At 43.2% G+C, this 12,748-nt stretch overlaps 1 protein-coding gene and 1 long non-coding RNA gene across 5 annotated transcripts; one reads left to right on the top strand and one right to left on the bottom strand.

Moving 5' to 3' along the window:
- Positions 1 to 8,145: 8,145 nt before the first annotated feature.
- Positions 8,146 to 10,672, bottom strand: LOC128406465 (uncharacterized). Of its 4 annotated transcripts, XR_008328504.1 has the most exons (4): positions 10,314 to 10,672; positions 9,622 to 9,779; positions 9,129 to 9,158; positions 8,146 to 8,426 (listed from the first exon to the last, which is right to left on the bottom strand). It is a non-coding gene; the product is annotated as an uncharacterized LOC128406465 (long non-coding RNA). The 4 variants fall into 4 exon arrangements; XR_008328508.1 differs by lacking the exon at positions 9,129 to 9,158 and having other exon boundaries at positions 10,314 to 10,664; XR_008328506.1 differs by lacking the exons at positions 8,146 to 8,426; positions 9,129 to 9,158 and adding an exon at positions 9,209 to 9,283 and having other exon boundaries at positions 10,423 to 10,663.
- HOXC11 (homeobox C11) lies at positions 9,218 to 12,214 on the top strand. Its single transcript, XM_053373869.1, has 2 exons — positions 9,218 to 10,483; positions 11,918 to 12,214. Exons 1-2 carry the CDS (start codon positions 9,805 to 9,807, stop codon positions 12,148 to 12,150), a joined length of 912 nt encoding a protein of 303 aa, XP_053229844.1. The 5' UTR covers positions 9,218 to 9,804; the 3' UTR covers positions 12,151 to 12,214.
- Positions 12,215 to 12,748: the final 534 nt, after the last annotated feature.

The following is a 12,748-nucleotide window of genomic DNA, read 5'->3' as shown; positions in this document are numbered from 1 at the left end:
AGGCTGTGGGGGTGCATGGATGGTGAGACTATGTGGGAATGAGACCAGAAGTCCGCATGACGACTGCTGCTTGGAAAGTTTTTTTCCCCTCCCTCTCCCCCCCCCCCCTCCGGGATTGCAGACTTCAAACAACTCCTCTTTCAGCAAGATGCAAACACGTCTGCGATGGAGGAAATTAAACGTCATAAAGAAAAGCCCAATTAGGGTTTAATGTCTCAACATTACGGTTTCCTCCAGAAAACAATGAAGTTCGCTCGGTAAGCAGAGGGGGAGAATGGGTGGGGGGAGGGGATAAGGGAAAGGAGGGTTTAGATTTTCTTGTCTTAATCGTATAATCTTTAAATAAAGGAGGAGGTGGGAGGGATGGGCTGGATAGATCAGAGCGCCTGAAATTAATAAGAGCGGAAATGAGGGGAGATCCTGCAAAGTCTTGAGCAGCCTGTCTACTGTGGAGGGCTGGATTATAGACATTCTCATATCACAGGTTGTCCGTCGGAGGTCCCAGAACGGGCCTAATTGCGCACAGGAGATCTGCCAGGGATTCGGAGGTTAAAGAGGGGAGTGGATGGGTGGTCTTTACATAAATTGAACCGATAAGGTGATATCGCGACAAGGAAAAAGGGCTGGAGGGTGGTGGAGGAGAGGGGAAGGGAAAGGGAGGAAATTTAGAGAGAGAGAGACAGAGAGAGAGAGAGAGAGGAGAAAGTGGGTGGTTGGTGGGTGAATAAAGAGGCTTTATTTATTTATTTATCTATTTATTTATTTATTTATTTCCCACCCACCCCCAAAAAGAAAGCGCCCCTCCCTCTCAGTGGCAAAGCTGTTCTCATTATGGTGAAAGATAAGTCTTCCTCTCGAAGTAAACGTATGGAAAATGGCTGGAGTCCTTGTTTTGGCTGAGACGGAGGAGAAGAGCAGGTTCGCTTCCTTACCACCGCAAGATGGTGGAGGGGAGCATGAGAATTAAATCTCGATCGAGGTCAACCCATAATTTTAGGCTATCCAAGTAGCTTCACCCACCCACCCACCCCGCTTCCCATTTTCTTCTCGTATTGGCAGCGACGTGGGAGTGCGGTGGGGACGGTGGGAGTATGGGAGGGAAAGCAGCAAACCAAACAAAAAAACCCCACGCCCTTGCAAGAGAGTAGATTTCCAAGGGACTCAATGGGACTTTATTCCCAAATAATATCATAGCAAGATCATAACCGCAACGCCGGGTCCGCTATAAATTTCGCCTGGGTCTATGGCCCTCCTCCATAGTGGTAGCGGATACAGTTGTTACTTAGCTGAGGCGGCAGTACCGCAACGCCTCTGAACAAAAAAAAAAGCCCAATCATTTATATTGTCTTGACACCCGGCGTTGGTGCGTGCTGTTTAGCAAGGATATTGTTGTGGGATGGGCGAGGAATATAACAACAATCCTTCTCCTAGTCCATTAGAGAAAATGAACAGATTTCCCAGTGACAGTTTCCAAAGCCGCTTAATCTATACAGGGTGCGCGCGCGCGCTTGTGTGGCTCTTCCCAGACTAATGCCAGATGTGCGTTTGCAGCGCTATCTGCAGTTCTTCCCCGTTTTGAACTTCCAGTCCTGTTTATTTGTTTGTTTTGGGATTTCTGCGTGGCGCAGAAGGCACGGGAGAGCTTTCTTTTCATTCGTTTGCACTGCATGGCGGAGGAAACTGGTAAGCAGGACTCCAACTCAAAAAAGACGGCCTCTGTTTGTATTAAAAAAAAAAATCAACACGGAATATACTTGTCCTTTCCTTTCAGTCCCACATTATCAATTAGCGTTGCTTTATTTTTGTTTTAAAGAGTAGCCTACTTGCAACGTTACCTACGATACGAGTCACTATGAGGAGACATCCTTATGTGCACATCCTTGAAGTCAACGGGAACTCCGAGTTTAAAATATTTAGTATCGCGCTGCTAGCATTTAAAGGTATTTTAAGAACAAAGCCAAACAAATCTGCATTCTTTTCCAACGTGCAGTGGACGCACAATTTCGGATTTGGTCTCCCTACAGCCACCCCTCTCGCTTACTGAAATGGACAATGCGACCATGTGAGTTCCTAAACTCCTTACTGTAAAAAAATATCCTTTTATATGCAGGCACAGAATAGCAGATTTGAAGAAGTCCCAAAGGGAGTATGTCTGATAAAGAAAGCAGAATGATGGAATGTGCGCGTGAGGGAGAGAATAGAAGCATCAAACAGCACTTCAGACAAGCTGGTTCTGAATCCTAGTAGGATGAAGGCAATAACTAAAGCGATATAAAGTTACTAAGAAAACAGATATTTTAAATTTCTGTTTCGTAAGTCACTCTGTATGTATATATGTATAAAGAGAGAGGGAGGGGGAGAGACAAGAGAGAGAGAGAGGAAGGAAGGAAGGAAGGAAGGAAGGAAGGAAGGAAGGAAGGAAGGAAGAAAGAAAGAAAGAAAGAAAGAAAGAAAGAAAGAAAGAAAGCGTCTGATATTTAATAAAAAGAGGGTTTATAAATGGGGAGGGGGACAGCCGTAATACAAGTAAATGGTCAAAGGCACGATCCAGCCAAAGACGGTCACTTTTAAATTAATTTCAGGGTGTGTGTGTGAATAAAGTATGTTCCTCAGTGACATTGGTGGGATTTAACTGTGGCCGGATCGTGACCACAATAACTATCCGACTTCATAAGTGGAATGGCATACAGAGAAATACAGCATTTGGGTTTTGTTCCGAGTAATTTTTTTAAACTAAGTACCTCATTTTAGAAATATAATTTGAGATTTCAAGAAGGGTTTCCAAGGGAATGCACAAGACTGAAAGTTAAATGCATTTTTGCACCCTCCCCCCCGCAACTTTATTGTTAAAGGACAGGATCTGGATCTTGACTGGATCATTTAGATCTTGTACTCCACTGAAAATAACTCATCTACCGCTAATTTCTAGAAACCATGAGACATAATAATTCACGAGATTTCAAAACAAAACAAAACAAAAAGCACATATAGAGTCATGCGTTTGTAGTTGCATTTCATGCGAATTTCCAACAATTGATGTCTGTAGATGCGCTTGTGGGCTATCAAGTTACTTTCAACTGTTCTCATATGCATATATTGAGGGACACATAGATTTCACGAGAGAGAGAGAGAGAGAGAGAGAGAGAGAGAGAGAGAGAGAGAGAGTGCCTTGCGCACGCGCACACGTCCCCATGCAAACAAAGAGGCTGATATTTCATAGCATTGCCAAAAGGCGCTCTGAAGTAATGAGCATTCCTTATTGCTGGTTTCTATGTTTGCAGAATGTCACCACACAACTATCCCAGGCATTCTGTTTCATTTTATTCTGATAAATGTGGATACTGGGGTTGATTCCAGCACTACTGACTTACATCGGGGAGCGGGAGGGTAAGCTATTGAAGTTTCTTTCCCCCCTGTAAAAACGTTGAGATTTCACTTTGATCACGGTGTGTCTGATGGGAACAAGGCAGCCTGCTGGCTGAAATGAAAGAAACGTAGGTATCAAGGTAGACTAAAAAGCTGAAAAACATCCAGCTCATACACACAACCAAAAGCAGAACGTTTCATATAAGTTAAACCCCTTTTGGCAAAATCTCACTCACAGTGGCTGCTATGTTTTCCTTCACACAATCTAATAAGAAGCTATCCCGTTACAATAAAGTTTATATCGTGCATACGGAGATATTTGCTAATGAAACTGAACTCTCACGTGAAACAAAAATTCCTTAGATGGGACTTGATGATCCTCATCCCGAGAACCTCATCCAGACAATAAAGCATTTTTTAAAAATCTATGCAAGTCTATTCACTCTCTGCGTGTTGTAGAATTTTATTATTTAAAACGTTGGGTGCTTTTAAAACGTTTGTGTATTATGTTGGTCAATGGCCCACTTTCTTTTGAACACAATCCAGTGCAGCTATTCTTTTTGAAAGGAACCTGAAACACACCGAAAATTGGCTTCTTGGTTGAATTACTAGGTCTCCTTTCATTTGGAAAGCGGAATAAGCCATTGGCAAACTCCAATGAACTTGGCTTTGTAGCATATATATTCAAGTGTGTCTGGACTGGAAGGGTCGGCCAAATATGTTGGCGCAAGAGTTCCTTTTATTCGCTTCTAGCTTCCTAACTAGTGGAACTGACCTAACGATCCTTACATGTATATTGATATGGCTGCAACCCAATGCACGTTTTTCTTGGGAGTAAAGCCAAGCAACCCTCTGTAGACAATGGGCTTCAATCGAACTTGCTTGTGTGCACAGGATCAGACCCTACTGAGCAATCACTGCACTTTATTATTCATTGCAATATGCCAAGTATCATTTGCAATCCTCCCAATTATGATGGTTTATATTACCCCAATAATGCGCAGAGGAGAATTCTGCGTGGGGCATCTAGTCCGGCCATCCCTCAGCGCAGCTATACTGCTCACTGTTGACTTTGCGTGTGGCTGGGAAGCATACCGCTTATCAGCTTTTATCTTTATTGGGTCCACATGATTTTGAACTTGCAACCGTGGCCTGTGGAAGATCTGAAACATTCTCCCCCTCCCCGCTTCCCCGCTTTGAATCGTTAGCAGCTTATGAAGTCGTCTTTAGTAGGCTGGCTTATATCCAATTAAATTTATCTTTGCCATTGGGGGACAATAATATTTTCCCAGAGCTTCCTACTTGTAGCTATTGTCTCTGGCCCCGGATTTCCTGAACACACAAGCAGTCGAGGATAATCTGCTTGCTGGCGAAGGTTTGTAGTACCCTTTGGCTTGATTTAAATACATCGGGGTATTTTATTTTTCCTTGGGAAGTAATTGCATTGCTGTTGCACGGGGAAAAAAATCATTCCTAGGCTGTGATCCCAAACACATTGACTTGTAAGTCACTTGCATAGGATTCAGTGGGACTCAATTGCTTCCAGTGAGCTGCATCGCTGAAGACTCACAGGTCACAATCCTCAAGCGTCAAAAGTTTGGGATTCTTTGGCCCAAAGAAGGCATGCGAAAACGGCTGCTTGAAAGGTTTGGGTGTCTTCCCAACCCCAAATCTCACAAAAGTAATCCTTCATCCCCTGTATAGAGAACCTATCTTACTGTAGGCCGTAGAAATATCAAAGGGGCGTCCGCTTCATTCTGAAATTCGGGGGAAATCCGGCAAGAAAAGGCCAAAAGGCAAGAGGTAAACGACATTTTCGTGACCCCATTTCTCCCTAGGAAAAGCTTTAGGGTTGGGTAGTACATGTGCCTATGATTGGGATTCTGGGAGATGGGAAAAGAGAGATTTAGATTAGAATATCTACATTTATGCATATTCTAGAAGGTAGTCTTTGTGTCATAGTCTGCACATTTCTAAAAGAGAGACCAGTATGGCGATCTCTGAATGAAAGCATTAATCGGTGTGGACCATGAAGTTAATCGAAATTTGCACTGATTTACATATGTTAATTTATCTCCCAAACTGATAAGAGGACGATGAAACTAGTTCATATGAGATCCAAGGCGGGTTTCAACCACACCTACAAATCTTTGCCGTCCATAGACTAGTTGGCAAATGTTTGTTAGTTATGCCCAAATCCGCCTTGGCCATCATGTACCGTTCAGTCTTGATTCGCTTAATGTACACAAACAAACCCAGAGACCGGAGTCCTGACCACGATGGGAACATTTCTTTGGCCAAACCCGCCACAACTATAATCGGAGCTGGGTTCTTTCAAAGTTCATTTTACCCACAGAAAAGTACGTTTCCTAGAAAGTCTTGTCCACGTGGATACAATTTTCTGCCTAAATAATAATAACAATAACAAAATACTGGGATGTGTTTATAGTGTGATCTTGGTTCTGTCGGGCAAATGACCCGGCAACAGAAGAAGGGAATGTATTGCCTGATTAACACAGCAATGCCACGTTGAAGTACACTTGGCGAGCCAGAAACAACCAGCCGGGTGAACATATACATATGTCTAATTACACCTAGGAAGCTCTGGCTGGCAATTGACACAATCCTCTTCTCTCTGCCTGCTCTGCTCTTTCTTATGCATCTTCATAGTGAGTCACACCATCACACAACTTGGGGAGACACTGTCATAACGCACCTACTTCGAAAGGTTTTTCCTTTTCTTACTTCTTCTCTCTCTCCCTTATATATTAAAGAGGGTTTTTAGACAACTAATTTAAAAAAAAAAGTTTTAAAAAAGTATTTCTTGGCTGTGAATATGAAATCTATCAACGAGTAAAGCACTCAAAGAACTCTACGGTTTATGCTCAATGGGCTGTTGGGTTTTTTGTGTTGTTTTATATATTTTTTTCTAAGTGGAGACCAAAAGGAATGTGAGACTTCCAGCCTTCATTCTTCTGTTTTATGGTAGTCAGGGAATTGACTTTGGTGGTTCAAATTCAAGTGCTGTGGCTCCACAGCTGTCTTTTCTGTGCTTCTTCGCAGGAAGCCGACAAATCCTATACTTTAAACCGGGCTTTAAAAAACACAACGGCACTGGGGCTCGCTTGAGCTTATATCTACCTATTAAGAGCAATAAATTATTCGCACACCTAGAGGAGATATCCTGTGTGTTATACCCCACATGCTTTCAACAGCCACCCACTTTAGACCCCTTCTGCTCGCCACCAATGCACCCGGATGAGACACAGGAGAAATTTCTGCCCCACCAGGAAAAGTGGAAAGAAGGAATAAAGAAGAAGAGGTGGGGGGGGAATGGGCGGGGGCAACTCACTTTGCAAGAGATGTTGCAGAACCATTCCGAAACAGCACCCAGCACTGCAAATTTCTTCAGTTTCCCCACCCCACCTCGGGCAGGTTCAATAAATAGTGTTTGGTAAGAAGGAGTGGAGAAAAATAATGATCCCCGTAAACAATATTTTTATTAGTTTGTAGTTAGCATGAATATTGCTGCGTAAAAAGGGGTAGTTAAAGGCTCCCTGACACTTTAATTAAAAGTTTGTGTCTAAAGCAGCATCCAACTCATAAACGGCAGAGCGAAGGAGAGAGCCAAAACAGACCATCCCTGCAGAAGCCTTGCACTACTCCTGTCCCCCTCTCCCACACACAACACACACCCATCTCTTCTTCCCCGTGCGCAGAGGTGTGTATTTGGTGAGGAGGCTCAGAATGATTTGGAACCTGGAGGCGCGTTTATCTGAACCCTCTGCGGGCGAGGTCCAAAGACGCAGAACAGTCGAAAGCGAAGAACGTCGCCCGTAGGCTTATGAAATTAAAAGGACAGGTTGATCAGAGGGCTTCACGAGAAAGAGAGAGCGAGAGAGCCGCCATGTTTTCTTTAGGTTTTGTCTGTAGGATCACTTAATAAAGACTCTGGATTCGAAAGAAACCCACCCTATAAAAGTCCCACTGTGGTTTTTAAGGCTATGCTTAAGTCCCGAGTCACACACGACCTTTAAAGATTTTGATCTCCTGTCCGATATAGTCAGTTTCCTCCCCGTGACCAAAAATCATTTTTCGTTTCAGTCATTCTGTTCATTAATCTCATCCTCCCTTTTTGGTTTCAGCAGATGTCCCTTCCTTTCCTGGGGCGTCTTCGTCGCTGCAGACTGCTTAGGTATCTGTTCTACCTGCTGACTAAACTCTACCTGGTGGTTTTAAAAGTAAAAAGAGCCTTCCAAATTAAAATGAATTATGGGGCAAATGAGGTCATCGCAGAGCGTCTCCTTTTGTATCACAAGTTGCTAGATTTTTCTTCTTCTTAAGGATTTGTTCAAGGCTTACCCAAAGGAAAAGCTTCACAACCACAAAAACCATCACGTTAAAAAACAACAACCCCTCAGTTCCCACATATCCTTATATACCAGCCCGCCATGTTCCTGGACTTTGTTATTTGTTCCTGAGAGTTTAATTTACTGCAACACGAATTGACAGGATATCACTAGTAAAGTCATTTTGCCCTCCTGATGCTGTGTGAATTTTGTTATGAGGCTTTTAAACTGTCCAAAACTGGAGCCAGCGATGGAGATTAAGGCGGGAGGATTCTATGTAAACAAAGCAAAGTTGTTGGGTCCTACACACACGCACACGCGCGCGCACACACACACGCACACTTCTTTGACGAGAGCAAAGTGAATTAAAAACAGAAATAAAGGCAGAGGTGAGAGCAAAAAGACAACAAAATATTGGAGATATTTTGCATCAGGTGGAAACTAAACATTTTTATTTATTTCTTTGCAGATCAATTACAGGACCTTTTTTAAAAAATAAAATAAAAACAAATGAAAAAGTTGTCAATTCAGGCGCAAAATCTGTTTGATGAGCCTGTGTGATGTGTGCTCCAGATCATCTGAAAGACTGAAGAGTTTTAAGCACGCATCCTTTGTTTAGGGGGACTTTACTGGATATACCAGCAGCCTCTATCAACTGTCAATATTCTCTAAATGCTGTAAGCCTTTATAGCATGGCTTTCTGGATCATGACTGAAAGAAGACACTTTAGGTTAACAATTGTCTGAAAGTCAGGAGGAATGTTCTACGATACACCTTTTACAAATATTCCTTCTTCCAGCTTTAAAAATCTGAGGGAATCACAGGGTGGGCGGTGAGAGAGTCCAAGAGCACCAAATACAAGGACAAGTGACTTTAATAAGAATCCTATTTATTTATTTTCCAGTACACCCCCCTGCCTTTTCTTTCACTGGCAGAATAAAGGTCGCAAGGCACCGTGAACATACATTGATTGACAATAAACAGCTGCATTAAATATTCAATATACCACTCTTACATAATAAATATTTAACCAAACGTTAAAGGGGGCTTTCGAATATTTATTAGTCCTATGTCCTGATGTATCCTCCCTAATTCCAATACTCTGAAGTCATTAAGCCCATGCCTCAGAGGGTTCAGGTTCGGGCTTAAATCCCTAGAAAAGTTTCAAAGTTTATTCGGCTCCTCGCATATTTGGGATATGCTGCAGGAGGTGTGCATTCTCTTTGGCAGATTAGGTGTCCTTATGCATACATGAGATCCATACATAGGCATCTAAGTAATTAATAAACGTGAGAAACTTGCCAGTTGCTCCCCTATATACCTATCTGTTCCAAAAATCCCATCCACACCCACTATATGGAGATGTGCTCCGGACTCCTGGAGCAAGACCTTGAGAAATGTTTGAAAACTTACTGAAGAATCTTTATCCAGTCCCCTGGGCTTCTAACAGTTGAATCCACATTTTTAAGAAAAGAAAAGTAAAAAAGACAGAGAAGAGAAGAAGAAAAAGGGAAATAAAAGAATATGTCTGATCATGCCTAAAATGTGACTTGCATGGAAAGAACCCCCTAAAAAAAAAGTAAGAGAGGAAAAATTACAGTTAACACATCCTTTAGACCCTCCCTCGCCTCCTCCACCCCTGAGCTACCCCCACCCAACCCCATATCTGAATCCTCCTGAACAACTGAAAGCAAAATCCAAATAGGAGAGAGAGAGAGAGAGAGAGAGAGAGAGAGAGAGAGAGAGAGAGAGAGAGAGAGAGAACTTCACCAGCCATCCCCTCGCTATCTGCTTTGAATGCTTACAAGGGGTGTGCCTGGAAGAAAATGAATACAAATCTGCGATTGATTTTCATAATGTTTCTGCGGTGTTTGAAAACCAATCGTTTGAACCTCTGAGATCTTACCTAAGTGAACCACTCCTACGCTTCTAAGTGCTCCAAACTGATATATGACAATATCTACTTTGGATCACGTGTCCTGGAGAGAGCGACTAAGACGGATAGCGCGTCATCTCGCCTTCCCAAATTTTTCCCCCTCTGCACATCGGATCCAAAACATCTATCTATAGGAGCAAGAAAAGGAGAAAGATGTTTAACTCAGTGAACCTAGGAAACTTCTGTTCCCAGTCGCGCAAAGAGCGGAGTGCTGACTTTGGAGAGCGAGCAGGTTGCGCTTCCAATCTCTACCTCCCCAGCTGCACCTATTACGTCCCAGAATTTTCAACTGTGTCATCTTTCTTGCCACAGGCCCCCTCTCGCCAAATCTCCTACCCTTATTCCACTAACCTCTCTCAAGTGCAGCCAGTGCGAGAGGTCTCCTACGGGCTAGACCCCTCGAATAAATGGCACCATAGAAGCAATTACGCCTCGTGTTATTCCGCGGAAGATCTGATGCACAGGGATTGCCTCCCGCCTTCCACCATGACCGAAATGCTAATGAAAAACGAAAGCGTGTACAGCCACCACCACCACCCCAGCTCCAACCACCCGGCGTCCACGGGCTTCTACTCCAGCATGAACAAAAACAGTGTCCTCCCGCAAGGCTTCGACCGGTTCTTCGAAAACGCCTACTGCTCCACCGAGAACCCGCCCGAGACCTGTTTGCAGAAGACCGAGAGCAAGCTGGAGACCGACTCCCAGCCCACCGCGCTGTCATCCCGCGGCGACCAAGGCGTAGACCCGGAAGACGAGGAAGAAAACACCAACCCGGGCTCTTCAGCTTCATCCTCCTCTGTCAACAAGGAAGGGAGCAAAACCAGCAACTCGAGTAGGTAGAGAAAGCAGTAAATGGAAAGGTTAAGGGACTAGCCCGCTGTTTTGTCGGTCAAATTTTATGTGGAGTTTTATAAGCATTCAAAGGATTTTATTATAACCTACAAAGCTCTTTCTTGCAACGAGAAGAATTTTTACGATGGGAAAGGCTCTTTGAGAAAAATGGAGATGTTAGGCGCAGACACAGTATCTCAGAGTCTGTGAAATTTTAAAAGCACACCATGGTGACAAATATTAACTTTGATCATGAACTTACATGAGCATTTTAAAAGGATTTGGTCCCGGGCTTCTGAGGGTAAAAGGCAATTGGGCAGAACACTGCTCTTGCTTCCTGTCCTCGCGAGGAGGCACTGAGAGATGCACGCGAGCGAGCGGGGGGGGGGGGCGGGTGGTGTTATTTTTTCCCCTTATTGAAAATGCATGCAGAAATTCAAATATATATCTATATTGCTATGAATGCGGGGAAAGGGAATGCAACGTTTTCACGTCCTCAGTGCATCCTGTGTTGTTGTTCTTGCTCTTGTTGTTGCTTTTCTTCCTGCAAATTGCATTGTTTAGGCGTAGTTCTTTGGGTGATTTCTTTTCAAATAGATAATGCTTATTTTGCTATTAAATGTGTTTATCACACACACACACACACACACACGCACACACTTTAAGTATATTTTAATAGATGCCATTAGATATTCATATATAAGTGGGTTTATTTTCATTTTTAAAGCAAGAACAACCCTAAATCGAAGCAACTGATCAAGCAAATGCATCATGGATGTTTATTTTTTCATTCATAGGTGAATGGAACGCTAAGTCCTGCATGAACTTACACACAGACAGACACACACCCACACCCAGGCGTGCGCACACGTTGTATTTGCAATTCTGTTTGCTGCCTTGGGAAACACATTGCTTCCCTTTTTTTTGACTGCTCAGATATGTTGCTTTGATTCTCTCTCTCTGTGTATGTGTGTGCTGAATGTATTTGGAGGGTGGCGTTCCCGATAATCAAAAACTTATGCAGAGCAGAATTCTTAGCCCTCTAACGTTGCTCCTGCTGACTCTGTAAGAAAGGCGGCAGATTTGCAGTTTGAACGTGTATGTTTCCCAGCTGCTTCGCCGGCTTCCTTCCCCCCAGCAGTTATTGTTGATTATTGCACTCAGGAATCCCTTTGGAAAAGCCCCCCAAAACAGGGCGAAATGATCATGGACTGGAAACAGGAAAGGCTGTTTTCATGGCTGTGTTGTGGTACACATGTCTGTTAGGATGTTACACATGGCCGTAGGATGTGCTTCCAGATGGGTGTGCGTGTGAGAGAGAAGCTATGCATTTGAGCTCTTGGTGATGGGGGGTTATTGGGGCTCTGTTGTGTCATTTGCTTAGTTATTTTCACTCCCTCCTGGTTATATTTTTCTCCCTCCCTCCCCCCTAAAGGTGCCCCCCGCACAAGAAAGAAGCGATGTCCTTATTCGAAATTCCAAATCAGAGAGCTAGAGAGAGAATTTTTCTTCAATGTCTACATAAACAAAGAAAAAAGGCTGCAGCTGTCCAGAATGTTGAATCTCACTGATCGACAAGTTAAAATTTGGTTTCAGAACAGAAGGATGAAAGAAAAAAAACTAAGCAGAGACCGCCTGCAGTATTTCTCTGGAAATCCCTTATTGTGAACCTCTTTTGTATATTATATATACATATCTATATATATATATATAAATAAAAAAATAAAAAATACATCCTCTGCTCGTTGAAGTATTCTGTGTATGAAGAAGGGAAGTTGCAAGCACGGTTTGACTGTGGAGTCTTCAAGCAACCCTCAGAGTTTTCAACCTTCTCCGTCCTTCCTTATATTTGTATGTTTGGGACCTGGTTCAGGGTTTATACACGTTTCCCGATTACCTAAACGTTGAAAGGACTTGAATACTGTATGAACTTTTAATTTAACGTTTAGTCTTGAAGAAATGGAATTATTTTTATCATCGGTGTTTTGTTTTGTTCAGTTCATCTTCATCATCATCATCATCATCATCTATGTTCGATGGAGGAAACTACAGTGCTGTGTTCACGACAGTATGCACCTACTTCTCCTTATTTTGATATGCAAGTTGATGATGCATCTACGCAAAAGCGCCTCCCAAAGACTCCCTGTCTTCGGTTGGGAGGAGGGCTTTGTCTGAGTGTGCGTGCAGATGTGTGTGTGTGTGTGTGTGTGTGTGTATCTACCCACACGTGTTCATCCGTGCACACACACTCCACTCCATCAGGGTT

The sequence above is a fragment of the Podarcis raffonei genome, chromosome 2 (genome assembly GCF_027172205.1).
Source record: "Podarcis raffonei isolate rPodRaf1 chromosome 2, rPodRaf1.pri, whole genome shotgun sequence".
Taxonomy (NCBI): Eukaryota; Metazoa; Chordata; class Lepidosauria; order Squamata; family Lacertidae; genus Podarcis; species Podarcis raffonei.
Note: the sequence above shows the minus strand (reverse complement) of the source record. Positions and strands in the feature narration are given on the sequence as shown.